This window comes from Ascaphus truei, chromosome 2 (genome assembly GCF_040206685.1).
Source record: "Ascaphus truei isolate aAscTru1 chromosome 2, aAscTru1.hap1, whole genome shotgun sequence".
Lineage (NCBI taxonomy): Eukaryota > Metazoa > Chordata > Amphibia > Anura > Ascaphidae > Ascaphus > Ascaphus truei.
Window position 1 is genome coordinate 277,699,626 of NC_134484.1, and position 25,736 is coordinate 277,725,361.

General features: G+C 37.1%; 1 protein-coding gene across 11 annotated transcripts in view; it reads right to left on the bottom strand.

The window, feature by feature from the left end:
- The window catches only part of ARPP21 (cAMP regulated phosphoprotein 21), a 296,095-nt gene that overhangs the window by 217,028 nt on the left and 53,331 nt on the right, over positions 1–25,736 (bottom strand). For 7 of the 11 annotated variants that reach the window (XM_075586272.1, XM_075586271.1, XM_075586274.1 and 4 more), the window contains exons 2-8: positions 19,256–19,432; positions 17,409–17,617; positions 16,552–16,593; positions 15,919–16,005; positions 12,224–12,362; positions 8,685–8,763; positions 7,567–7,626 (exon numbers count right to left, since the gene is read on the bottom strand). In XM_075586272.1, coding sequence (XP_075442387.1) covers positions 7,567–7,626; positions 8,685–8,763; positions 12,224–12,362; positions 15,919–16,005; positions 16,552–16,593; positions 17,409–17,579 — 578 coding nt within the window. In that variant the 5' untranslated portion in view covers positions 17,580–17,617; positions 19,256–19,432. Of the gene's footprint in view, positions 1–7,566; positions 7,627–8,684; positions 8,764–12,223; positions 12,363–12,928; positions 13,003–15,918; positions 16,006–16,551; positions 16,594–17,408; positions 17,618–19,255; positions 19,433–19,577; positions 19,636–25,736 lie in introns of those variants that run through there. The other 4 variants (XM_075586266.1, XM_075586268.1, XM_075586270.1 and 1 more) reach the window with 4 other exon arrangements.

A 25,736-nucleotide genomic window follows, 5' to 3' on the forward strand; every position in this document is an offset into this window, starting at 1 on the left:
AGAGAGGAAGATGGAAATGCAGAGCAAAAGAAACAAGCACACTGAAAGGCATTTTTAATTTAAGTTTGAAGCCACTAGATCCAGTGCAAACACAAGTAATAGCCAAGGGACTGAGTTTTGCACCCTCAAGGGGCCCTAGTGGCTTCGATCTTTTTATTGATGCACAAAAATACCTACGGCAATTAACAATTAAAAGGTTTTTTATTAATAAAAACATTATAGGAAGAGGCACAGAACAGTATACACAAGTAAAGGATCAATTAGAGTCCGAGTCTACCAGGAAGGATGTGTTCATACACACCAACCTTAAAAGTAAATCTAACTTTTACCCAGGGCACTGTAAGGGCCAATATTTAGAAGTTTTTAACAAACTTATTATGGACGATTTTGAGGAATTAGCGTCTAGAAAAAGCAGACATCGGGAAAACCTTTCCAAAGAATAAAAACAAGTACTTAAAACATTAGGCGAAGACAATAGCATCACAATTAAACCCGCAGACAAAGGGGGGGGGGTGTCGTTATCATGGACACTAGTTATTACCTCGCCGAGTCTCTTCGCATTTTGGGTGACGGAACAACTTACGAAAGGTTGACACAAGACCCCTCAAGGGCATACCAGGAGGAGTTAAAACTGATTTTAAGCGAAGCTAGGGACATTGGAATCTTGGGTGAAAGGGAGTTCACTTATCTGCTTACAACAGAACCAGTGAAACCGGTGTTCTACTTTTTACCCAAGATTCACAAAAACCGCCAGAATCCACCAGGCAGACCCATAATTTCGGGTATCGGGTCTCTGACGCAGAACCTTTCAGAGTATGTGGACATATACCTTCAGAAATATGCAACCAGTGCAAAAGCTTATCTAAAAGACACCTTAGAGGTCCTGAATTTATTGTCAACACTATAATGGCAGGAGAACTATTTATTAGTAACCTGTGACGTTACGTCACTTTATTCATCAATCAGGCATGAGGATGGGTGTGCAGCAGTGGCATCCGCTTTAGATAAAGACGCTTCAGTTCCACAAGAGCAGAAACGTTTCCTGCTAGACGGAATTAGATTCATCCTGTCACACAACCTGTTCTGGTTCGACGGGTCCATGTTTTTGCAGAAGTGTGGGACCGCCATGGGGACCAGGTTTGCTCCTAGCTATGCCAATACCTTCATGGCACATTGGGAGGAGACCAACATTTGGTCTGGGAACCCATATGGAGCAAGCCTGGTCCTCTGGCGGAGATACATCGATGATGTGCTCATTGTTTGGCAGGGGAATGAGGAGAGTCTCAAACCCTTTTTGACCCATATCAATAAAAATGGCGTCAACTTGAGATTTACATCCGAGACAAGCAAAGAGAGCATCAACTTCCTTGATTTAACTATTTACATCGAAAACAATGTTGTCAAAACCAAGACCTATTTCAAAGAAGTTGATGCCAACAATTTCTTGCTTAACAATAGCTGCCATCATCATAGAGGGTTAAACAACATACCGTTCGGGCAATTTAGACGAATAAGACGGAACTGTACGGAGGTTGGAGTGTATGAAGAACAAGCAGAAATCTTGGGAGCCAGATTTGGAGAAAGGCATTACAAGCAAGATGTAATTAAGGCAGCGCACTTGAGAGCTTTAGACTTAAATATAGAACAAATGATGGTGCCAAAACAAAAAGAGGACAACTCAGATTACATTGTACCATTTGTCACTAAATATAACAATGAGTCCCATAAGATTAAAAAATTTTTAATGAAACATTGGCATGTGCTGTGTAAAGATACAGTACTAAAAGACTATTTGCCCAAGACACCCCGTGTAATTTTTAAAAAGGCAGAGAACATAAAAAGTAACTGGTACCAAGTGTATATAGGAAGGAATCCGAAACTAAGGTTACTAATTGGCTGCCGAAACCAATAGGATTTTTTAAGTGTTTTGAGTGCAAGGCCTGTAAACACGCATTGACAGACAAAATACATTTTAGTTCAAATGTCACTAAAGAGGTTTTTAAGACCAAACAACTTATTAGTTGCAGAACAAACTTTGTAGTGTACCTGCTCGAGTGCCCATGTGGACTGCAGTATGTGGGCCGGACCTCAAGAAGTCTTAGAGTTCGCATACTGGAGCACTTGGGCAATATAAGAAGGGGCCTGACTACAAATAGTGTGCCACTTCACTTCACTTCACACAACATCACGGGGCAGACCCCTCAGGACTACGCTACAGAGGATTAGAGGTGGTTCCTGAGAATTGGAGAGGGGGAGATAGATCGAGACGTCTCCAACAGAGGGAGGCGTTTTGGATATACCGTTTGAAATCTATGTCCCCAGCCGGTTCTCAATGTTGACCTTGATATCGCAGCATTTAACTAAAACATGACGAGTTAACTGTGATTCTTTAGAGGTATACGATGTTCTGCATAAGTGCGATAAATATGTCAAACTGTTAAGGAAGGGATTTTCTAAACCCTATCAAGTACTTAACAAACTTTTTATTTGTTCTTGTCCCTTTCCCTCTTTTCAGACCGTATTTCCGATTTTCATGCATTTTTAAGCAGTTTTATGTATTTATGTAATTATTTATATTTTAATGTATTTATATAGAAATTCTATATGTGTCCAAACATTTAAAATTCATATTAGTATGTTTTAGAGAGTATTCTTTTTGAACATTTAGATTATGTGGCAAACGTGTATTATTGAATTTCAAAGAATTTTAATTGTATGTTTAGTCTAATTTGTATTAAGAAGTAAGCCTGATCCTTCAAAACCTTCTGGTCAAAGCTACCAAAATGCTAATTGTTTATTGGGTATAAATGACATGAATGTAAGTTGGCAATCACATATGTTCTTGTGTAATAGGATATTTAATGATTTTAACAGGTAATTGTATAAAAACTGCATTTATAAAATTATGTATGAAAGTATAAGATAAGACAGCAAATGAAAAACACTGTTTAAAATCTCACCCTTATAGAGATATAAGTTATGTAATAATTTTTGGATTAAAACAATAGATAACGGAACCCATATAGATCTTGAAGTTCCAATTAGTAGTATACGAAGTTAGAGGTATATATATGTGTTACAATATGCACACAAATGATATCACATGTACAGTGAGAATCCAGACATTAAAAACAACACATAGCGAAGCCAAATTCAAGTCTTATAAGAATTTGGAATTAAAATACAGCTTCAATTAATATTTTAATCACCTAGAGGGTCTATATAAAGCTAGCAGACCCCCTCCACGTCATCATTTGAGCCTGAGGAAGCCGATGCGTCGGCGAAACGCGTTGCTCCAAATCACCAGCTGAATTTGACCCAAGGAGGCTTCCGTAGCCAGATCGCAGAGCAGCCTTTGCAGCCCAGCAGGACAGGTTTTTCTCCCTGCATCCCAGACGCGGGACGGGCGCAAACAGCTGCTTACACTCGATCCTGGACTACGTGAGGAGGCCAGGGGTCCATCCTTTATGTATGTGAGTCCCGTTGCTGTTTTTAATTAATTAATAAATGCAATTTTCTTTGATCACTTAAACTGAAACCGTGCCTCACTTGTTTTCCCACCCCCCCACGCATCACAACACTTGGGAGGAGAGCCTGGCTGACGCCTGGGATTAGGGATTGAGTCCTTTGCTGACCCAAAAACTGAGGAAAGCCCCCATTGCGTGGCAAACAGATGTGGATGGGTTAAATTTAACCCCAAAGTAACCAAACCCCTGCAACTGCTCACACTGGGCCGTGTGAGTACAGCTATATATATATTTATTTATTTCCTTTTACGCTATCAATATACATCCACTATTGCTGGGAGAGGCGGAGCTCGCCTTCAGAAAGCTACCACTAATTGTGGTTGCTTACACATGGCAGTGTAAGTACTATAATAAATACAACTTACCCCCCATCTCACCTGACCATTGGAACTACTGTCAACATTCATTGTTATTGTACATGCCTGTCTAACCCCATGCTCCCCCATTGCTTGTTTGTTTCTAATTATTCTGCAACTCACAGGATACAGCAAATAGAATCCAGTCCTTAACTGATTCACTATCTTCCAAGTCTCAGGAGGGTCCCTGGACTCAACCCTGGGGCTTGAGGCCTCCAGAGCTGGTCCTATGCACTTCCCCTACTCCCTGGTGGAGTAGGAGGTATAGTCCTCACTACCCTAAGGGAGGGGAATGAAGGTGACCATAGCCCTGCGCACACTGTTCTGTGGGACAGTCTCTCTCAGGTGAGAGACAACTGACTAAATGTACATGTGCAGCCCCTTAAGTACCCTGGGGGAGGGTCCAAGGTCTTTGCCCAAGATTGGGCAGAGCACAGGCCTTGTCCCACCCCCCCTGTCACTCAAGGGAGCTGCTCACTGCAGTGGAAACCCCAGATTGGGCCTAACACTGCCTGCACTTATACCAGGATTTACATGCTAGGCAGGGCAGATTAGTAGCCAAACCCAGACATGGCTACACAACATAACCCTGCAATGGGGTACAAAGCAACTAAAACAAATGTTAAATGAACCACTCGACTGCCATTTTAGATAATCAAGTATTGCAGGGCCGCTGACAGGGGGGAAGAGTCGGGACAAGTGTCCTGGGCCCGTTGGAAGTGGGGGGCCCTGGCCTTCTGGCGCTGGAAGTTGGCCAACTTCTGTGTCCAGCTGCCAGACCCTGTCTCCCGGCTGTCCCCAGCTACTGCCTCCTCTTCCCATGCCATCCACTCTGTCCCTCCAGTGCATGCTGAAAGCTGGGCCTGACGTTCGGCTGCACGCAGCCTCCGGCACGCACCAAGAGGTAATTGTATTTGTTGGGGGTGGTAATTGTATTTGTGTGGGGGGTGGTAATTGTATCTGGGGGTGGTGGTAATTGTATCTGGGGGGTAGTGTTGGTCATTTTATCTGGGATGGGTAGTGTTGCTAATTTTATCTCGGAGGGAATTGGTTATTATATCTGGGGGGTAGTAGTGGTAATTGTATATGGGGTAGTGGTGATAATTGTATCTAAGGGGTAGTAGTTGTTTTTTTATCTGGTGGGGGTGTTTTTATCTGGGATGGTGTGTAGTGGTGTTTGTATCTAGTGGTGTGTAGTGGTGTCTGTATTTGGAGGGTAGTGATGTCTGTATTTGGAGGGGTAGTGGCGATGTATTGGGAAGGGGTATTGTATTTGTATTAGGTGTGGGGCTAGTGTTTGTGGCCAGGGGAGGAGAGGGAAATAAGTGTGAGGAGGGGGGGTGGGATTGAAGGAGCAGGATTGCGTGAGAGGGGGCAATTGAGTGATAGCAGAGAGGAGGGGGGAGAGAGAGGAGAGAGGGGGTGTAAGAGAGGGAGGGGGAGAATGAGTAAGGAAGAAAGGGTGGAAGACTGAGGGGAAGAGTGAGAGACAGGGTGGAGAAAAATACAGGTGTTAAAGGGGAGGGTTTGAAAGGCCGCTCATACAAGGGGGAGGGGGGACACGGGTGAAGCTCTAGTCCTGAGCCCCAGGAAGTTTGTTGACGACCCTGAGTATTGGTACTGTATTTTTTTTTTAATTGCCTTCGTTCTCTATATTTTGGCAAACCTTGAAAACATTACTGGTTTCTCTGAACTACCATACCACCCAAGAATTTCCCTACCCCTAATTCTCAAATATTTTTATCTTATTTTTAACGACTTCTGATACATCTGTGCATGCAAAGTAGGATCTAACAAAATATTTTTTGGTTATATGAGGATCTCTCTACATTTTCTTCACTTCCCTATTCCATTTTTGTGTATTACTTTAGAACCTCAAAAATATGCTTTGACTTTAACTGCTCATGTACTATGTACAGTATGTACTTTAAAAATTCAATATAAAATGAAAAGCAGAAAAAAATTATAATTTGCCGCTAAGGTAAGGAACGAGTGTTTATTTATATGTTTTTTATTCACAGTGTAGATGTGCCGAGGGTCTCCGGAGCAGAACCGCTGTGGTTTTAGGTACGGGGACCCCCTGCTCCCCGAGATACAGGCCCCTTTAGGGGGTGCCGGTATCCCTCTGCTTGCTTTACAGGCCGGGGTCACGTGATCGGGACCTTTAAACGCAGAGGGATACCGGCACCTCATAGAGGGGGCTGTATCTCGGGGAGCAGGGGGTCCCCCGACCTGAAACCAACGCGGTTCAGCTCCGGAGACCCCCTGCACATGTACACTATGAATAAAAATGTATTTTAAATAATTTTGAATGTCCCGATGTTTGCGCAGAGAGAGCAGCGGTTCTCTCTCTGCTGCAAACACATCTCGCCCCCGCCGGCCTACAGTATCATTGATGTGCATATACAGTACTGTATGTGTACAGTACTGTATGTTAGGGGTTATAGGGGTTGTTGTTATACAGTATATATATGTATATATATATATATACTGCATTACAATTCATGAATTTATGCCATCTGGCGGACACGCGAAGCATTGCAGCCTAGTAAATCCTGAACCATTATTAATTAACACATCTATGAGGATCTCTCTACATTTTCTTCACTTCCCTATTCCATTTTTGTGTATTACTTTAGAACCTCAAAAATATGCTTTGACTTTAACTGCTCATGTACTATGTACAGTATGTACTTTAAAAATTCAATATAAAATGAAAAGCAGAAAAAAATTATAATTTGCCGCTAAGGTAAGGAACGAGTGTTTATTTATATGTTTTTTATTCACAGTGTAGATGTGCCGAGGGTCTCCGGAGCAGAACCGCTGTGGTTTTAGGTACGGGGACCCCCTGCTCCCCGAGATACAGGCCCCTTTAGGGGGTGCCGGTATCCCTCTGCTTGCTTTACAGGCCGGGGTCACGTGATCGGGACCTTTAAACGCAGAGGGATACCGGCACCTCATAGAGGGGGCTGTATCTCGGGGAGCAGGGGGTCCCCCGACCTGAAACCAACGCGGTTCAGCTCCAGAGACCCCCTGCACATGTACACTATGAATAAAAATGTATTTTAAATAATTTTGAATGTCCCGATGTTTGCGCAGAGAGAGCAGCGGTTCTCTCTCTGCTGCAAACACATCTCGCCCCCGCCGGCCTACAGTATCATTGATGTGCATATACAGTACTGTATGTGTACAGTACTGTATGTTAGGGGTTATAGGGGTTGTTGTTATACAGTATATATATGTATATATATATATACTGCATTACAATTTATGAATGTATGCCATCTGGCGGACACGCGAAGCATTGCAGCCTAGTAAATCCTGAACCATTATTAATTAACACATCAACCGCGCGTCAGCCGTGTTATGCGCCTGGCTGGGAAGGCAAAAGGAGCCCGGCATGCTCCGGGTGAAAAGTGTCACATTCCAGGAACATGCCCGGTACAAGCCAGTGATTAGTAAGAATAAAGTCTGCCGCAGCAGTATGTACTATAAAAATTCAATATAAAATGAAAAGCAGAAAAAAATTATAATTTGTGTGTCTCGTCTCCAAAGATGATATTTCCCTTCAGTAATTAGGGAGTAGAAATAAGATAGGATACACTTTGGTAGATACAGTGACCTGGCGGAGTAGCTTGTTTTTTTTCTAGTGGAATTGTTATCTGAAGAAAGATCATGCTTACTTGTTGTCATTGATAAAGTCAATAATTTCCTGTTCCATTTTCAACAATATCATCCTGTCTCTGTTAAACAATAAAAAGAACAGTTGAAAGACTATGCGCTTAACTAGCACATAATGTTTTTTTTTTTTTTTTACAGAAATAAAGATGTCTTACATGTTTCTTGCTTTTAAATTTCTACACAACAAGCAGTAAGTCTGTAGTACAAGCTTAATAATCCTGGCATATACATGTTTTTTACATATACACATTTATTATACAAACGGTTATATAGAAAATAAATTCAAATTACATATAATCAAATGTATTATATTGTTATTTATGAATGATTATATCAAATAACTTGGACATTCTTAAATGTTTTCCATTTTTTTTACAATGCATACTAAAAGAATGTTTGTTAGTTCATAAAAAATAAAAAAAAACAGGCAAATGTAATTGAAATATATCAAGTGAATATTATGGTGGTATGTAATAAAGTCTCCCAGCTGTGAAAATGGGGCAAAACTACAGCAAAAGAATTGCAACAGAAAAACATACGTCAATTGCTTTCAATGGGATTTATTTGTTTATATAAATGTGGTGTGTTTTTTGCAATGGTTTTTTTCCCAGTTTTGCAGCTGGATGAGTTTAGAAAGTGCCGAGAAAGAAACAACGGCACCACTCCGAGTTTAGTAAATAACACCTACAGTATTAGTCACAACTAAATCATCTCTATTGCAGGGAGAAACAGTGTTAAGGACCTCCTGCCACGTCCTCCAATATGTGTATGTGTAGTTCATAGGCATATAATTATTACATGGACAGTTACCTTTCATTAGAATATTCTACTAACTTATTAGAGAGAATGTTGTACAGTACTTCGATTCACAACTGTGTTTTATTGCATTTTTCATTATTATTCACAAAAGTACTATACTGTAACACTTATTGTGTGCATTTACAACATGCACAAATGTATTTGACATTATATGATAAACTTTTTGTGATAAATGCTGCACATGTAAATGTCAATATAGATTTGGGAAGGGCAAAGTAGACCATGGAAATGTCTGACACACAATTTATTTTTTTGCATTTCATTTTGACTTAACACATCTTATTAAAATACTAACAATTACCTGGGGTTATTCTTTAATGTATTAATCAGAAATTCATGAAGGTCAATACCAGTGGAGTCTGTGTATTCTTGGCTGCAATCTAAAATAAAAACAATACATGATTTACTTTAGAGACTGGGTCTAGAATTCAGATTAATTAAAAAGCATTTCCCAAGTGAGTCAACGTAACGTTACGGATATTTGAAGACAATTTTGTAAACATACTTTTGGGTGTTTGAGAAGACCTAGAGACAATTAATTGCAAGAAGCTTTGTACAATAAGCGAATTATGGTAAATACAAAATATATGTAGAAGGAATGCGTCATATATTACTGTTATATTAACGCTGTATTTTATAACAATGTGAGCGATTCAGTATATTTCATATTATATTAAATTGTTATTTGACTTCAAACAGGGCTTTTGAGAAGTTCTATGAACTGTCAATACATTTAAGTGTCTTCCATTATTTACTGTAATATATACACATATACTGTATACACACATATTCCTAAAATATACTGTATATACACCATGATTTATTATATCTTACATATTTCTCCCCATGAAAATATGCACAATGTAGACAATCAACTGATGTTAACTAAATCTAAAACACTAAGATAATAAAGTTTGAGTCCAAAGTATAGTTCAAAATGTCATTCTGCTGATAAGCACCAGAGAAGACAAGAACACCACTGTCTGATAGCTTAATCTATAATGCATTGATCCAGCTGCTCCCACTCCTTAACGATACTTTTTAAAATGAGTTTTTTCAGTCCTGCTAGTGACCATCCTTTATCAGGAAACATTTTATGTAAGCATTTTTTACCATAATTCTTGCTCTGTCTCAAGCACTTTATAATGTGCTTATCTTCTCTGCTAAGCACTTGATGAGGTACTCATCCGGTGACCAATACCAAACAATATTTATTCGATTATAAAAATAATTCTTACATTTAACATAATCCATCCACTATGACAGACCTATAATTGCTCACATTTTCAGTGATTTTTCAGCAAGATATGACTAAAAATACTAATAGCATATCGACAAATTGTATATATGCATGTATATAAATGTGTGTGTGCGCGTGCGTGTGTGCGTGCGTAAAAAAAAGCAGGCACACCAAATGGTACAATAAATGTGTCTTTTACTAGCTCTAATTTTGGTTTCCCAATGGAGGCTTTCACAAGATCTCCATTGGGAAGCCATTGGGAAGCCAAAACATTGAGCTAGGAAAAACAAATTTTTTGTACATTTGGTGTCACTGCTTTTTTTTACCCTGCGACAAAGTACAATTTAATATGTTAGCAGGGGGCACCTGCTCCAATCTTCTGGATTATAACTGTTGTGTGCCCTGACTCCTTATATATACATAAACACACCATATATATACTGACATATTATAATTTGTAATATACAAATGTTGTGTCATTTCTCCCAAGCTGTATGTGAAAACAACTTTCATAAACACATTCGGCCAAGGTTTGGATTTTTCTGAACGTCATGAATGCAAAGGGAGCATGACTTTTGCTTGTCTCTAGTTTGGATACAATCATTCTCTGTATTTATTAAAAGTATTATTGCTGCTTCATGTAAGTCAGAGTTAATACATTAAACATGTTAATGCAGTCTGTTAACCATCCTTTTGACACTCACATCTAAATGACTGCACTCCACTAGGGAATTTTTAATGTCCAATTTTGTCCGTGCTTAATTCATTCTCTTGATCAGATCAAGTTTGCGATCATAATGCTTGTTCTTGCTGACTGATCAACAGTCTGTTGCTATAGATACCTTTCAATTAATTAATATTAATAATAATATTTAATGTAATGTTACTTAACCCTTTGAGTGCCAGAGGGGCCGCGGCAACTGATTGCCACGGCCCCTCCAGCACGTGCGATCACATGATCACTCTGTCACTGATGATGGGTTTTTAGGATGTACGGTAGCTACTATGTCATGGGGCCCCTGGACTGCCAAACCCCATGACGTAGTAGCTACGTCCATAGGGCACCCAAAGGGTTAACATTTCTTTAAATAATGCCATATTTGACAAATGTTGCACCGAGTGGTATCATTGACTTAAAGAATCACTGTCTGTTATAAATGCGATCCACATTTATTCAAATGTGCAGCAAAGCTCTTTGAACGGTATTTAAAAAAAAATATACATAAGCAATTGTATATTGTACGTATGAAAAGGGAGAAGATTGGAAAACAAATTTCTTTAAAAATAAATTAAAATTGCAAGTTTTTACATAAAGTAGTAGTGGTGCTCTACTCAACCTAGTACCACCACTATAAAAAAAACGGCCGGTGAGCCAATTAACCTATTTATTTAAAAATAGTTGTGGAAGGCTATGCTGACATAAATATCTAGAATTTTGCACATTTATTTTGATGAGCATCCTACAAGGTTAGCAAAATAAGAAGTCTTTTAGAAAGAAAACTGTTACAGAATACAATCTGAAGATATTTTCATACATGTATTTTACACTTAAGACAGCAGGAAGTTGTTTTTGATAGGAGACTAAAGCAAATTGTTACAGTTGTAGCCATGTATCCCCTTGGCTACTAATCTGCCCTGTTTAACACATTAGCCCTGGTACCAGTGCAGGTAGTTAGTGTTAGGGTTAAATCTACGCCCTGCTATAGTAAGCAACTTGCTTGAGTGACAGTGGGGGTGGCCTGAGGCCTTGGTGCCGCCCACACAGGTCTGAGACCTGAAGCCCCGCTCCTGGTAACAGTTGGGAGTGGGCAGTTGGGAATTGAGAGTTGAGAATTGTAGTTAGTGAGTTCTACCCTCTGCCCTCAAAGGAGTGAGTCGTTGTTCTATCCCCTCCCGCAGGGGGATGGGAGCTGCTACCCCTTACTCCACCAGGGAGTAGGGGAGCAAAGGATAGACCTTTGGGGCCTCAAGCCCTGGGGTTTGACTCCAGGGACCAGAGGAAATGCATTGTTGATTGTGTACGGCTGTACTCAATAAAGACCAGTTGCTGTTTTTATACTCCTGCCTGTGACTGCAGTTTATCAGGGGGAGTGCAAGATGGTTTTCCTGCAGGAACTGCACCCAGCTCTGCTGGGGCCTGCTGGAAATGGAGGCACTGCACCCAGAAAGAGCTGAGAATATCCTGAAAGCCTGTCCTGTCTTCGTGTCTACCATCGATGGACACTCAACAATCCTGTAAGCCTCACAGGTACAGCACAGCGAGAGTACCGGTAACAGTGAAATCTCCCCTGGGGTGGGGGAATACAGTAATGAAGATACAATGTGTTCCTTTATATGTAAAACGTCAGTGCTTTAAAGGAACAAATAAGGAACAAATTTGAATGCAATATGATAATTTACATTTGTTATAAAATGTTGATGCCTTGTGATGATACAAATGCAATATAGTAAAGCAACATGGAGTCGTTAACCATCCAATAGTATGCTGAAACAGTAACTGACTCCCGGACGTGTGTGTGTTTACGTTTATACACATATTTTTATATACTGTATACTGTATACTGTATATACATACACACTTAAATTACATTGCTATTTACCTTTAGAGAGTGTCCTTGCTTTAGTTTTCTCTTTGTCTTTGCTTCTCTCTTTTTCTATGTCCATTTCACTGTCATCTTTACATTTTGTATCCTCTTCTTGCAGATTGGAAGAGCTGGAAAGCTGGAGATGAATAAACTCCTGGGCAGGAATATATATATATATATATTTTTTTTTTAGCTACAATGTGATATGCATATTTTTTTATATATATATGTAACACATAGAAAAGCAAAATTCAAGTGTAAGGTTTCTAAAATGTAATATAAACACAGCTGCTGCTGTAGGGTCCTTCAGCTAATTGGAGTACAATTTGATTCAAGCTCCTCTTGCAGAGTTAGGGATAAAAGAATACTGGGGTATTAAAAAATCTCAGGCGCAAGAATAATAGCTCTTTTGCACTCATGTCTCCTGTCAAAATACAGCTTATGTACTGTAGGTAGTGATAAAAAAAGTATTTCATTCTGCTGGCTTTTTATTTATTGTCTTGTTTAAAATGGGATGCCATTCACAGTTCAATTCCTAGCGGACAATCGTCCACAGGACAAAGTCCTCATTTCAGTTGGTAACCTCAGTAAGGAGTACATGGGTGTGGAAACTGTACGTCCTTCTCACCCTCAGAGGCTGTCCCTCCAGTCCAGAACAGGGCTGAGGCACATTGGAAGGGCAGTGGGGGAAAGCTTGCACTGCCGCTGCCCGTGCTGTACCTGTTCTGTGGATAAATGGAGAACTGCAGTTTCCAGTGCTGTCAATCTGGCACCGTTCTCGAGCATTAAATTCACTAGAGAAATTTTAGAAAAAAAAAAAATACTTTATGCTTTTATATGCTCTTTTCACCATCTGTTCCACATGTATAAACCAACAATGTAAATTACATTCTTTTACTGATCTGTTTTTAAAATATATATGTTTTTCATTGGTGGTCTAATTTTAAATGATCTTTCCACATTTTTTGTATCTATAACTATAGATTCTGCACTAGATAATTGAATAAAAAAAATTCTAATCTGCAGGTGTATTTGTTTTGGCCAAAATATAACAAACACTATATATAATGGAATCAAATTGACTATAATCTTAGGAATTAGCAGTTTTGCAAATAGTATACTGCTGAAAGACTTTGCGTACTGTATGTTGTTCCAATATTTACCCACCACAAATAAATAATCTGCTAGAATTTTATATATTTATATATATATATATATATATATATATATATATATATATATATATACTCGCTGAATCAGTAAAATATTATTATGCAAGATGTTACTTTTATATTTGCAAATATAGTGATATATATATATATATACATATATATATATATATATATATATATATATATATATATATATATATATATATATATATATATATATGTATGTATATATACATACACACACACACACACACACACACACACACACACACACACACACACACACACACACACACACACACACACACACACACACACACACACACACACACACACACACACAAACACACACACACACAAACACACACACACTAATGACAATTTGGTTGCTTATTCTGAGATGTTAGCCTTAAAGGATGCTGCTTGTTTCCAAAATAATGCAATGCATTCAAAGGTTCTTTAGCATTTTTTTTTTTTTACATTAGATCTTAACATTAAAAGAATGCCATTTAATATCACAAATAACATGAAGGATGTTTAGACCAACTTTACAGCAGAAACAACACATACCGAAGCAACAAAACTAAATGTCGCAGGCATGTATGCAAAGGTATTGACCGTGGAGGAGTTAGAAGATCTAACCTCGTCCATTGTAGCATTTTGTTTTAATGAGGCAAGGAGATACTGGCAAAAGGCATGCAGACTGATACATGACAGTATACTAGTAAAATGCTCCTTTAAATCGTTGATTTAGCTGGTTACCACAAACCTGACTTTAGGCTTTTTCTTGAGACTGGAAATGCTTTAGAAACTGTGCCGAATTAGCTTGAGTTCAACAATGTTCACACAAATAGTGCTACAAATAGCCAACAAGCAAATATCTCAGGGGACTGTACTACTCGGAAACAAATGAGAGTTAATACAGTAGGACACTGCTGATAATGCGAAAATCCATTCACATTCTCTATCCCTTGGGTTTTTTTTGTCTAATCAGAACTAGCCTCTTCTTAATATGTATTTAACTCCACCATTGCTAAAGAATGACATGGTTATATTTTTGCAGTTATTATTAACCTTATATTTTGCATGTCCTTAACTAACCTGTCTCTTTTACGGCAAGTGAATCTTAAAACTGTATCCATTTATCCATAGAATATTTTTGGAGGGGAAGGAAAATGGGCGCACACAGATGAATGCAAATAGTGCATACAAAATATCACATAATAAGCATACGTGCATACATATGGAAGGAAACATGATTTTTCATGTAAATGTTATATATTATATTTTTGTATATGTTCAACATATAAAATGCATTTAAGCACATAAACTACAGGCACAAGAATTTGAGTGCATCAGTTTATATATCTGTAAAACAGGTAACATATAATAAAACCCACCCTAGAAACACATTGAAAGTACTCATGCTGACAAAAATCTAAAACTTGTATAAAATGATGCTGATATTTGCCAGTCTCTTAGGCGATTATTTCTTAATCTCAGATAGGACTGATCGAGGCACTATCACAGGAAAACCCCCATTCACTTTAAAGGGTGCTTCTGTGCGATAGTGCCCAGACACTCTACCAGCTAAATGAACGACCCCCTAAAACTCATATGTATAGTTTCTACATACAGATTGAACAGCCGATAATTGACAACCACTGTACAAAGCTTTCTAAATGCTCTAGACCAGAGAAATTGTAGAGCAATTTTATAAGCAACAATACTGCTTCTGACAACCATTTAAAAGAACATAAAAGCATGAAGTAATAAACTGATCCAAAGTATATAAGTATATGCTAAAATTTTAAACAAATATTTTCTATATACGTGTAACACAAATGTAAAGCATTTACATACATTTACTTACATGCCTACAAATCATGTATATAAATTCTAGTTGATGAACAAAAAAGACTACATCTGCAATATGGAAATAAAATTACATATTCTTTCCTTTCCTACTATACATTTTATGCCTTAATGTAAGTCATGTCTTCATTTTATAACCAAAGATATGTTGCATATCTTTATATACATTGCTACATTTATGTTCAACTGTTCTGCACCTGGACTGGTAACATTATCTATTCTAGATGCCATAAGGAAGTATCAAACAAAGCTAACAAGACTTTTAGACCAGGTTTAACCCTCTATGGTCTGGAATGCCCTGAAAAACATTTTTCAGTGAAAGGAGCTTCCGATCAAGGAGTTAATCAATGATCTGTCAAAGTTATTATAAACTTTGTGTGCATCACAGTGATGATTGCTGTTTAAGAAAAAGATCTGATAGAAGACTAGAAGGTTTAGGTCAACTGCTGAACAAATGCAGCTGACATTATTAAAAGGCCTGGGTTACTTTACAAGTGCATACTGTATACTGTACAAACATGACACTTTTTAATGATAATATAGACTGCGGAGAAATCTAATACGGTATAAATATATATTTTCTGTTCTTTTAGGCATGAAGAAAAATAATAGAAAAATAATAGCCATAAATTCAGAATGGTTCAAAACGGACCCGGTACATACCTGATTTTCTTGGTAATCTTTACCAAATGCACGTGGGGTAGGCTCTTCACAAACCGCAAGGCTTCTCATGAGTTTACCCTTAGCTGACTGAATGACAGAGGAAGAAGAGAACACTGACAATACACCTTGTAACAAACAGTGATACAATTACACATTTGAAATGGATAAGGAATATATCTAGGCCATATTTACTATGTGGTGCTATTCTATAAGACACCTCCCCTCGCTGGAAAACACCTCACTTTGTGGTTAAAATAAATCTAAGAAATAGCTGAAAGGTAAATATCTATGTTATAAGAGAAGTACGATACGATTCTATTTTCTCAATATATTTCATAATGTGAAGTGTAATTTAAAAATATAGATGAGATGAGAAAAAAATGTTTAAAAAGTTATCATTTCATAAAAAAATAACATATATATGTAGTAATATGGGCTTACACTCATAAAAACAATGTAAACATAAACCCGGGAGGTAGAAAAATAAAGCACTGGACAATGTTTTGCACACGCAAATACTGTATAAGGTAGGACAATACATAAATACTAATGTACAATTCCACTGCTTGCACCTGATTCTAGAAACTATTATGTCAGCTAAGAAAGCATTTGTTCTTAAAGGAAACACCCTACCTTGGATCTCTTTTTCTGCTGGTTCTGATTTAAACTTCGTTTCTGTGAGAGGCAAATACAAATTGTCACTAGTAAGAAAATAATTAAGATGACACAAAACATCTGCTTCTGTTAGACACTCCTTAATATTCCATAAAAATATGCCAAATACAGAGGTTCACAAATATAGCTAAAAAAGAAAGGCGCAGTTTATTAATCCTTTATCAATGATAAAAAAAGATTCAATGGCAATGTATATTTTTGAAAAAAATAATAGGTTTTCCAACTAATTCAATGTAAATTATCACAATATGATCAGTCGTTAGATCAAGAGATCTCGCAATATCTTATGTTTTAACACGTATCGATAAAATAGTACCAATACAAAAGCTTATCTCCAATACATTCATTAGTAATATTAATGGTTTCTTTCAGGCTGTATTACCTTTATTGGAAAAAGATAATGCTATGTGTGGATACTGATGTGCATCTCCCAGAAAATAATAATTGAGAATAATTAATGAGAAATAATTAAAGAATGGACCTATTTTAGGGAGCTCATGTGCAGCAACATGTATGCTTAATAGTAATGACTGTCTAAGAAAATATAACATGGGCTGCTGATTTTTTTCCCCCCACTTAAATCAACAGTTAAATAAAAATTCAGGCTCATTACTTACTGTGGATTTTAATTCTTTTCAAGAATAGGAATTAAAATAAATCTACAAATGATGGGTCAGTGAACCACCCAGCTAAGATAAGGATAAAACAGTGGAAGCTATAGAAGCGTGAAGATTTTGCGGGGAAAAAAGGAAGTTGAGGAAGAAATAATGGATGCCCCCGATAACAACACAATGAGATTTTTCTTTTCATTTTACCTGGATCTCCGTATTGGCATCGCACAGCTTCTCATCTTTTTTCTTGTCTGACTCCAGGCTTTCCGTTTGATTAATGATGCTCTTTTCTGGGGTCGTTGGGGAGGTCTCAGGCTCCTGTTCTCTCCCTGGTTCCTCCAATGTCTCTTGGTTCAATGTATCTTGTTCAGACATGGTCTCAAACTGAATTTAAGTAAAAAATGTTTGATGATCTGGAACAGCAAAGCAAATAAATGTAAAATAAAGTCACGCACAATTGAATTATATATATATATGTATATAATATATATATATATATATATAATATATACAATATATATATATATACATACACGTACACACGTACACACATACACATATACACACACAAAATAAATTTTGATTCCAAAATGAGTCATAAGATTTTCTCTGTAGACCAATGAAGAAGAGTAAAGAAAAAGAAAATTAACAATCTTCTTCTGTCTGGCTAAAGCCTTAAATACACAAAGCACACTCCAAGGGGAATAAACTTGATTGTAAAGTGATAATTCAATATAAGCATGAAATCTAAATTTGGCAATAAAGCTTTCAGGGTCAACATTTCCAGACATCAAACTGACAGCTCCATTATTAAAAACATAAGCTTCTTCCCAAACCCCTTGTTATTTCTCTGCACTTTGAAAAATCCTACAGGATGAGCTTGGCAGGTAGTGGTAATGAAGATCTCTACTGCACGGCATTACTCACTGCTCACAATGACCTGCTATACAAACGCTTTATAAGGCTTTTCAGAGTTAAAGCCTATTACTTTTTTTTCCCCACATCCCACTCCCTCTTCATGTTACCCCCGCCAGCAGTATCAACACCTTCCCCCACTGATCATTTGTCAAATAAGACTCATGAATAATTTAGCATTTCTTCCACCCACCCTTAACAAGTGCTTTAAAGGAAAACAACACCTTTACTCAAGCACTCATTACAGTAAGCATACCATCACATGCATGTCATTGTGTGCCCTTATTTTCTTTGTTTAGTACGTACTAATGGTTCTTAGAAACTGTAGATCAGTAAGGAAAGGTTGCAACATGTATTTGGTATAAATTGTATTACTGTAGCTTTCTTCATATAGTTATTTTTTCAAAACATATAATAATCGACAGTATCTTTTATAAATGTAGTCATATTTTTTTCTCTAGGGATAGTTATTTTATTGCATTGTACAGACATTTTTCCCCTCACATTTTCTGCAAGATTTTCTTCCCAAAAATGTACAGTAAGCCTTCTCCATGTGAGGACTAATCCTCTGAGTAACTTCTTAGATAATGTTCCCCTTGCCACTTATACAGATAAAGTGCAGTTACCATTCCAGAGAATGTTAGATTTACGAAATAATCCCAAAATGTCTGCATTGAATTTAAAACCTCTCGAGCCATCTAAAATTGTCTATATTTTTGGTTAAGAAATGTCATTAAATATTACTAGCACCATTTTATTATAGCTCCTAGTATGGTAAAGTATTTGATATCTGAAATGTTATGGCTGAGATTCATCAAGCAGTGAAGCAGAGTATCACACACCGATCCGACCGTAACTGCCAGGGACTTGAATGGCACTTACTGCTACATAGGTCGGGTGGCATACTCCACTTCGTGACTTGACGAATCCTGGCCCAATACTACAGTATGTTATCAATGTCATCTATCCCACAACATATTTTTTTTGTCATGAAACCCTCACCTTGAAATCTTTAGCCGCTGCCACATTAGAATAAACAAATATGCAGCCATATACAGTAGATACACAAATTCATGGAAGATGCTGCAAGCAGAACTGCAGTTATTTTTAAAAAAATGGAAAAATGAATCATGTACCTTCAAGGCAGTTTTTCTGTCTTAGCCCCTGATGGTTTTCTCGCTGCTGCTGTTGCTGTTCACTGGTAAAATCCACACAAATGATCAATAGCAATGTTTGTCCCATGTCCTCAGTAACTGTTCAGTGTGCCATTCTGAACTCAGTTTCCCCAGACAGTTTCACAGATCACCATCAACCTGGAAATAGAAGAGTAAATAATAAGGGTAATACAAATACGGCTGCAGATGGGATCAAATACAACCAAGGGTCTTTAAAAAATAAAAAATAAAATAAAGCAAAACAAAAAATAAATAAATAAATGAAAAGCAAAAAACTAATGACCAGCTTCAAGCAAATCACTTTCACAGCTTGATTCAGATCCACCTGTCTCAAGCTGCCTGCTTTTCTCTAATGAAGGATACAGCCGGCTGTTCAAGTCATACCAGCTCCTACGCAAAGAGCTAAAATTAACAATTGCATTATGCGCTGAAGATTACTCACTGCAATTTACATTTTTTTTCTGGAAATTCTGCCACTTTGCATGTAAAAAATGACTCAAATCTACTTCTGCGGTGTTACATTTATTTATGTGATGGAATTTTGATTGACAAGTTCATTTATAATGGGAGCATTCATTATCTGTAAAGGATTAATGTGGCAAAGTGATAAAAATAGGCCCCACAATCAATATTAAAAGTTAGCATAACCTTTAAGGGACCTGTAAAAATGTTCTTGCACCTTCCGCATCAAATGGGATAACCACATTTTATTTGTGTTTCTGGAATGGAATAGTACAATTATAATAGATAGTGTTGGCAACAGTAGTACACCAGTGAAAGCTTCATTATTAGTTAACTGAATGAAAATAACAGCCAACTCAAAATGCTTTTGTTTTGGGCTACAAATTGGGTAAGCAAAGAAGCCCGTTAATGCAGTTGAACAATTCCCTAACAACGACATAACAGGGTTGTTTGTACCATTTGGGTTCTAATGCTGCACCAAGTTAGTGAAAAGCTATTCCATAATAAAGTCGCCACAAAATATCAATTAAATGTCTATAAGGTTTAATATATTTGATGCAAGTTTCTGTGGCCCACACTGACTAAATGTTAGCTAAAAGTGCCTTTGCATAACATAAGGCCAATGTTATGTAATCTAGAGCGTAACATTTTTTAGTAACCCTGGGACATATGCAATTTTATACCCACTGAGGCATGCTGGTTTCTCCTACTGCATAAGAAATGGAGAACAATTGGATATATTTCATTAACATATGTTTTTGGTATATAGCATTAGATTTTCCCCAACACAATTACTAGTACATTAAAGCACTTCAGTAGTTGAGTTCCAATAGCAAAGAGACCTAGATTTATTGCAGATTTCATGAAACAATGATTAAAAATTATACATACTGTAGGCACTTATTCTGTAAACTGCAATAGTGCAGATCCAGTGTGATAGAGCCAGATCAGCACAATCGCAGTTAGGGCCACATATGTTGTATAACAGCTCTTAAGATCACATGCACATATAGGGGGTTAATCATTAAAATTGTCATAGGGCTGATTACGGCACTATCGCACGCAAACTTCCATTGAAGTCAATGGGAGTTTTCATGCGACAGTGCAATTATCACCTCTTTTGCAGTTTAATGAATAGCCCCCAAAATATCTAGACTTCAAATAGTGTAAAACAGTGAAATGTGGTGCAGCAATGGCTAATGTGTCGTGCAGAAGTGCACTGAATATTACCATATTTTATATTCTGAATAACATTCATGAAGGGATTATATGGAGCTAATATGGAGCATTACATGATAGATTTGTACATTTCCAGTGGGTTTCTCACTGTCTATTGCATCTATTGAAATATGATCTTTTTTTTAGCAGATGTCTATGGAGCCTTCAGTGTTTCAAACAGTAGCTGTCATTCCGTGATTTAGTTCTGGAACTTGATGATACGATTACTGTGAAGATTACATTGTTATGATTTACTAAATGTATAAATCATATTTATCTGTACAGTAGGTCAAATGTTGGGAAACTGTATGTGCACTACCATAACATAGTGAGAAGTCCCCCACACATGGTATTAAGGCATACATCAATATCATCTTCCATCCAAATGCTGATATCTGCGAAAACAGATTCCAACATATCTTTACCACGACAAAATAAAGAAAATAAAAGGAGTATGGAAAGTAAATAAACAGATAAAAATACATTTTAAATTCCTATAGGAGCAACTTTATTCATGACTGACACGAAGATGTGGTGATGTACGTCAGATTTGTGTCAATTATACGTTGGATTGTAAGTAATAAGTAGCTGTTTTTTCATAAACATAATAAAATGATGACTAATACATTTTATAAATGTGAAATAATTAGGAAATGTTTAACGTATTGGTTTATAGTATCTTACTATAGAATTTTCTTATTCCATTCCCTTATCATATTATGTTTCTATCATGTGTTTGGCACTGTATAATCTTAGTGGTTACTAATCCACTCTAGTTCCAATTTAAATTATCACCATTCACATGGTATTTCGGCATAATCGTTGCAACAGTTCCTATATCATAATTTTAGTTTCTATTTGTAAAACACTTGCTTGGAGACAAAATGTAATAACCTACTGTATATAAAAGCAAAATGGTATGCATAGCAAGTTCTTTTGATAGACACGCAACTCAAAATGACAGTTGCATAATTGCGTTCTCATTTAAGCAAAGACAAACATGTTTCTAGATGAAGTGCAAGTGTTGTACAATATAATGAAGGATAAATGATCAATTAAATTGCATTGTGAATTTCAATTATATGTTTGTAGCACTACCCTGGAATTAATTCGGTTAATTAACCCCCTTGTTCTGGTTACATTTTGATAAATTATTATTTTTTTCTTACAGAGAGGGTAAGCGATATGTTGTTAGTTCTTATTTAGCCATCTCAAATTGTCAAACACTTAACTTTTTTGTTTTAACCAGTAAATAACTATACGAAGTTTTTACAGTACATGCAAAATATAAGTGTTTTCCAATACTATACAAAATTACATAAAATGTTAGCAAATGTTCATTTTGTTTTTGCAGTTTGTTTTTACATTCAATGGACTCATTTGTTTTGCCAGAATTTAGCAAAATGGCAACACCCCATGACTTTGCACACTGAGTTTTAATTCTTGTTGATTTTCATGATATTTTTATGACAAAAAATAGGCCAATTTTGCTTGCTTCACAAACTACAGAGAAAATTTTTGCACAACTCTACTGAACATAAGGTGACCTATAAATATGTACACACAGTGGCTCTTCAAGCCCAAGTAATATTTTCAGACATCCTAAAATAAGATACTCCTAAAACACAGTCCACAAGCAGTGGAGCCCCAAGGAAAAAGAGACAAATTTAGAGAAATTAGTGCATATTACTTCTTATTCAAAGGTATCACAACAAACAAACTGTTGGTGAGATCAACTCACATTTCCTAAAAAGAGAGAGGATTCTTACAAGTCTCAATATTAAATAGCAATTACAATCAAAATATTATTAACCATTAAAAAAAAGTGAAATTATGTTCTTTTAATATTTCTGCACAATTCATAGTTATCCTACATACAGTACTGGCATAAAAGCTATTATTTACACACACAAAATTAAACACAAAAATGTACCTCTTAATAAAAGTTAAAAAACGTGGGCGTAATTTACCAAAATACAGGAATGGAGCCTTTCTAAATATTTTTTATACAGGAAAATACTGTCTGTCGTCTGACATTAAATCTATGGATATGAGAGAAAACTATAGGGGAATCTCAATAACCTCTAAAGCTGGGCATTTTTCCTTTTCTTTTGGTTCTGAAAATATTTTGTTTTAAAAATGTGTTGTCCCAAAACTCAACTGTTTTTAGTTTGGGTTTTTTTTTAATAAAAAAAAGTAATGGAAACATTTTAATTTATTTATTTTATAAAAGTTTGACCAAGATATAATATAACACAAAAAATAAAAAAATAAAAATAAAACAAATCAGAGGGATAAGCCTTTCTTGGGCTTTGGTTCATATTTTATTTGGATTAGAAAACTTGTTCCGAAGGTAAAGATTAACGCACTGAAATCTCATATTAATTGCCATTGTTTTAAATGACAGTAAATGCAGGATCACAGTGGATTAACCTCACCAGAGGTTAATGAATCTACCCTATACCGATGTGTCCTGTCCAGTCCCCTTGATGAGGTAGATGACCAATTATAGTCATCTAGCCCCTTCCACCTCATGATATAGAGCCCAATATTCGGACATCTACATCATCCAGGGGGTTGAAAAGGAAATACAGTCCTGCGGGGAGAAAGCTTCAAATGGGGAGATGGATGGGCAGCTCATCTAAAAGGTTAGTACGGGTTTCTCTCCAAGCAGATGGCCCAAAAGGATTAACGCTGTGGGGTCCCATTAAGAAGCATGGACCCCATACATTTATTCCTCCTATGCCACTTACTATTTGAAGCCACAATCGCGCGTGGCTGCAGTGGCCGCAAGCAATTGCGGCATCGAATACAGTAAGTCTGGACACATCTGGATAATAATTTCTGTGAGCGATATATTAAAACACAGATCAAAGTACATGCAAATATTTATTATTGGTACTACTTTTCTCTGATACTAGGCATTTACATTTACGCCATACATATTTTTGGGGGTAGAACCAGCATAATTTGTACAGCTGCATCGGCCGTAATTGTAAAAGATCACGGAACCGTTGTCGTTGGCTCTTCTGTATTCCACGCAGTATTAATTTTGCATTCCCGTATTCATGCCGCATTCACCCTGCCTGGTAGATCCACTGTTGGTCTGTTTAATTTAATGGTTTCGGATTTAATTGGGTGCAATTCTTCGCGTATCCGTCAGGTGGCAAAAATTCATGAATTGTAATTAATTGTAATGTGTATAGTACTTGCGCTACTGTGTCGACTTGCAGGTTTTTAAAAAAACAGATAAAAACCATGTCTGCCACAATGGTCCATTGTGAATTGACCTTGCAGAAGTTATCTTTTTTAGGCGTTTCGTAATAAAAACTGTTAAAAACACAATGCTCTGTCTTTTTTATATTCTTTCTCCTGCTCAATTGCTGACTGGACACAATGAGTACACCACTGTATAAAAGACCTGACTGTATGTATGCATTTTTAATTTGTTCTGCAATTAATGCTGCAGCAGATAACATGGCGACTGTTACCAAAATTTCTGAATATTTCACTTCGAACTATGATTTTCACAAATTTTCACCTGACGCTCATGTGTGGAAGCATGCGATAAGAAAAAAGTTAAGTAGCGATCCGTGTTTTTTTCGTATTGACCCTGCACGCGGAGATAGAAGAGGCTATTGGTTATACCAGATTTTTCCATTGTGTTTGAGCATGGAAACTTCAAAAGGGAAAAGTCCGGGTTGAATCCATATAAAATTTCTCAATCCCAATCCAGCAATGCCACAGCGCCGGCAAGAGCGCCTGCACCGGTGCCTGCACCGGCTCACAATAACGGTCCGACCATCAGTGAAAACCTGGTGAACGCCAATCCTTGCTATCTGTCCCTGCCAGAATACCTGCAAAACTTCCAGCAAGCTTGCATGTACCAAAAAGATTTCCAGCTTCATCAGCTGTCAACTAAAGGTGTAGCAGGCCCGCTGTCACCTGTCAACTACGTGTATAATGAAGACTACGGGACTGACAGTGGCTCATCACCACCCATTTAGCAAAGTCTATAATGAAGGTAAATATAATTTACTACTGTAACTACATGTATTACACTATACAGTACAGTATTAAGTTTACAGCTGCAGTTCAAGCTGCCGGATTTTAAATAAAGTATTCTTTTTTTTAAATACTGTACGTACAGTATGTGCATCAATACATTATGCACACAGACAAATGATTATTTACAGTAACCTGCAGATCGGTCTGTTCTCCTGTAATCAATCGCTTTGTCCAGTGTTATTTAATTCTTGCACAATTATTGAAAATGTAGTCCAGTGCAGTGCAGTATACTTTACAGTACAATTACAAAGGAAGTGATTGTAAGAATGGCAAAAATTGTTAACTTTTCAAAAACATGATTCGGATTATGGTTTATTTAAATCAGTCCTTCAAAAAGGGATGTCTCGTTTTTTTTTTTTTTTAAACTTGAAATTCACTTTGATTGTGTGGTGGATTCTCGAAAAAGGGCTTATCAATCACAGAGGAATTGCTTCGGGGAAGGTGTGGATAAGCATTTCTATTCACGTTGGTTTGTTAGGCTGTGTGTGTGTGAAGTGGGGGAGGAGCTACAATAGCAGTGTTTGTGGGATTAGTGGTTGGTTCAGAGAAATCTTTTGACCAGCTGTTAAACTCATCCCATATCGAGAAAATAAATAAATAAAGGAATGTCTGTGATCGCACGTGCGCATGAGTGTGTGGGCACGGGGGGGGGGGGGAACAACACGGCTCAACAAAGTCTCAATATATTTTCATG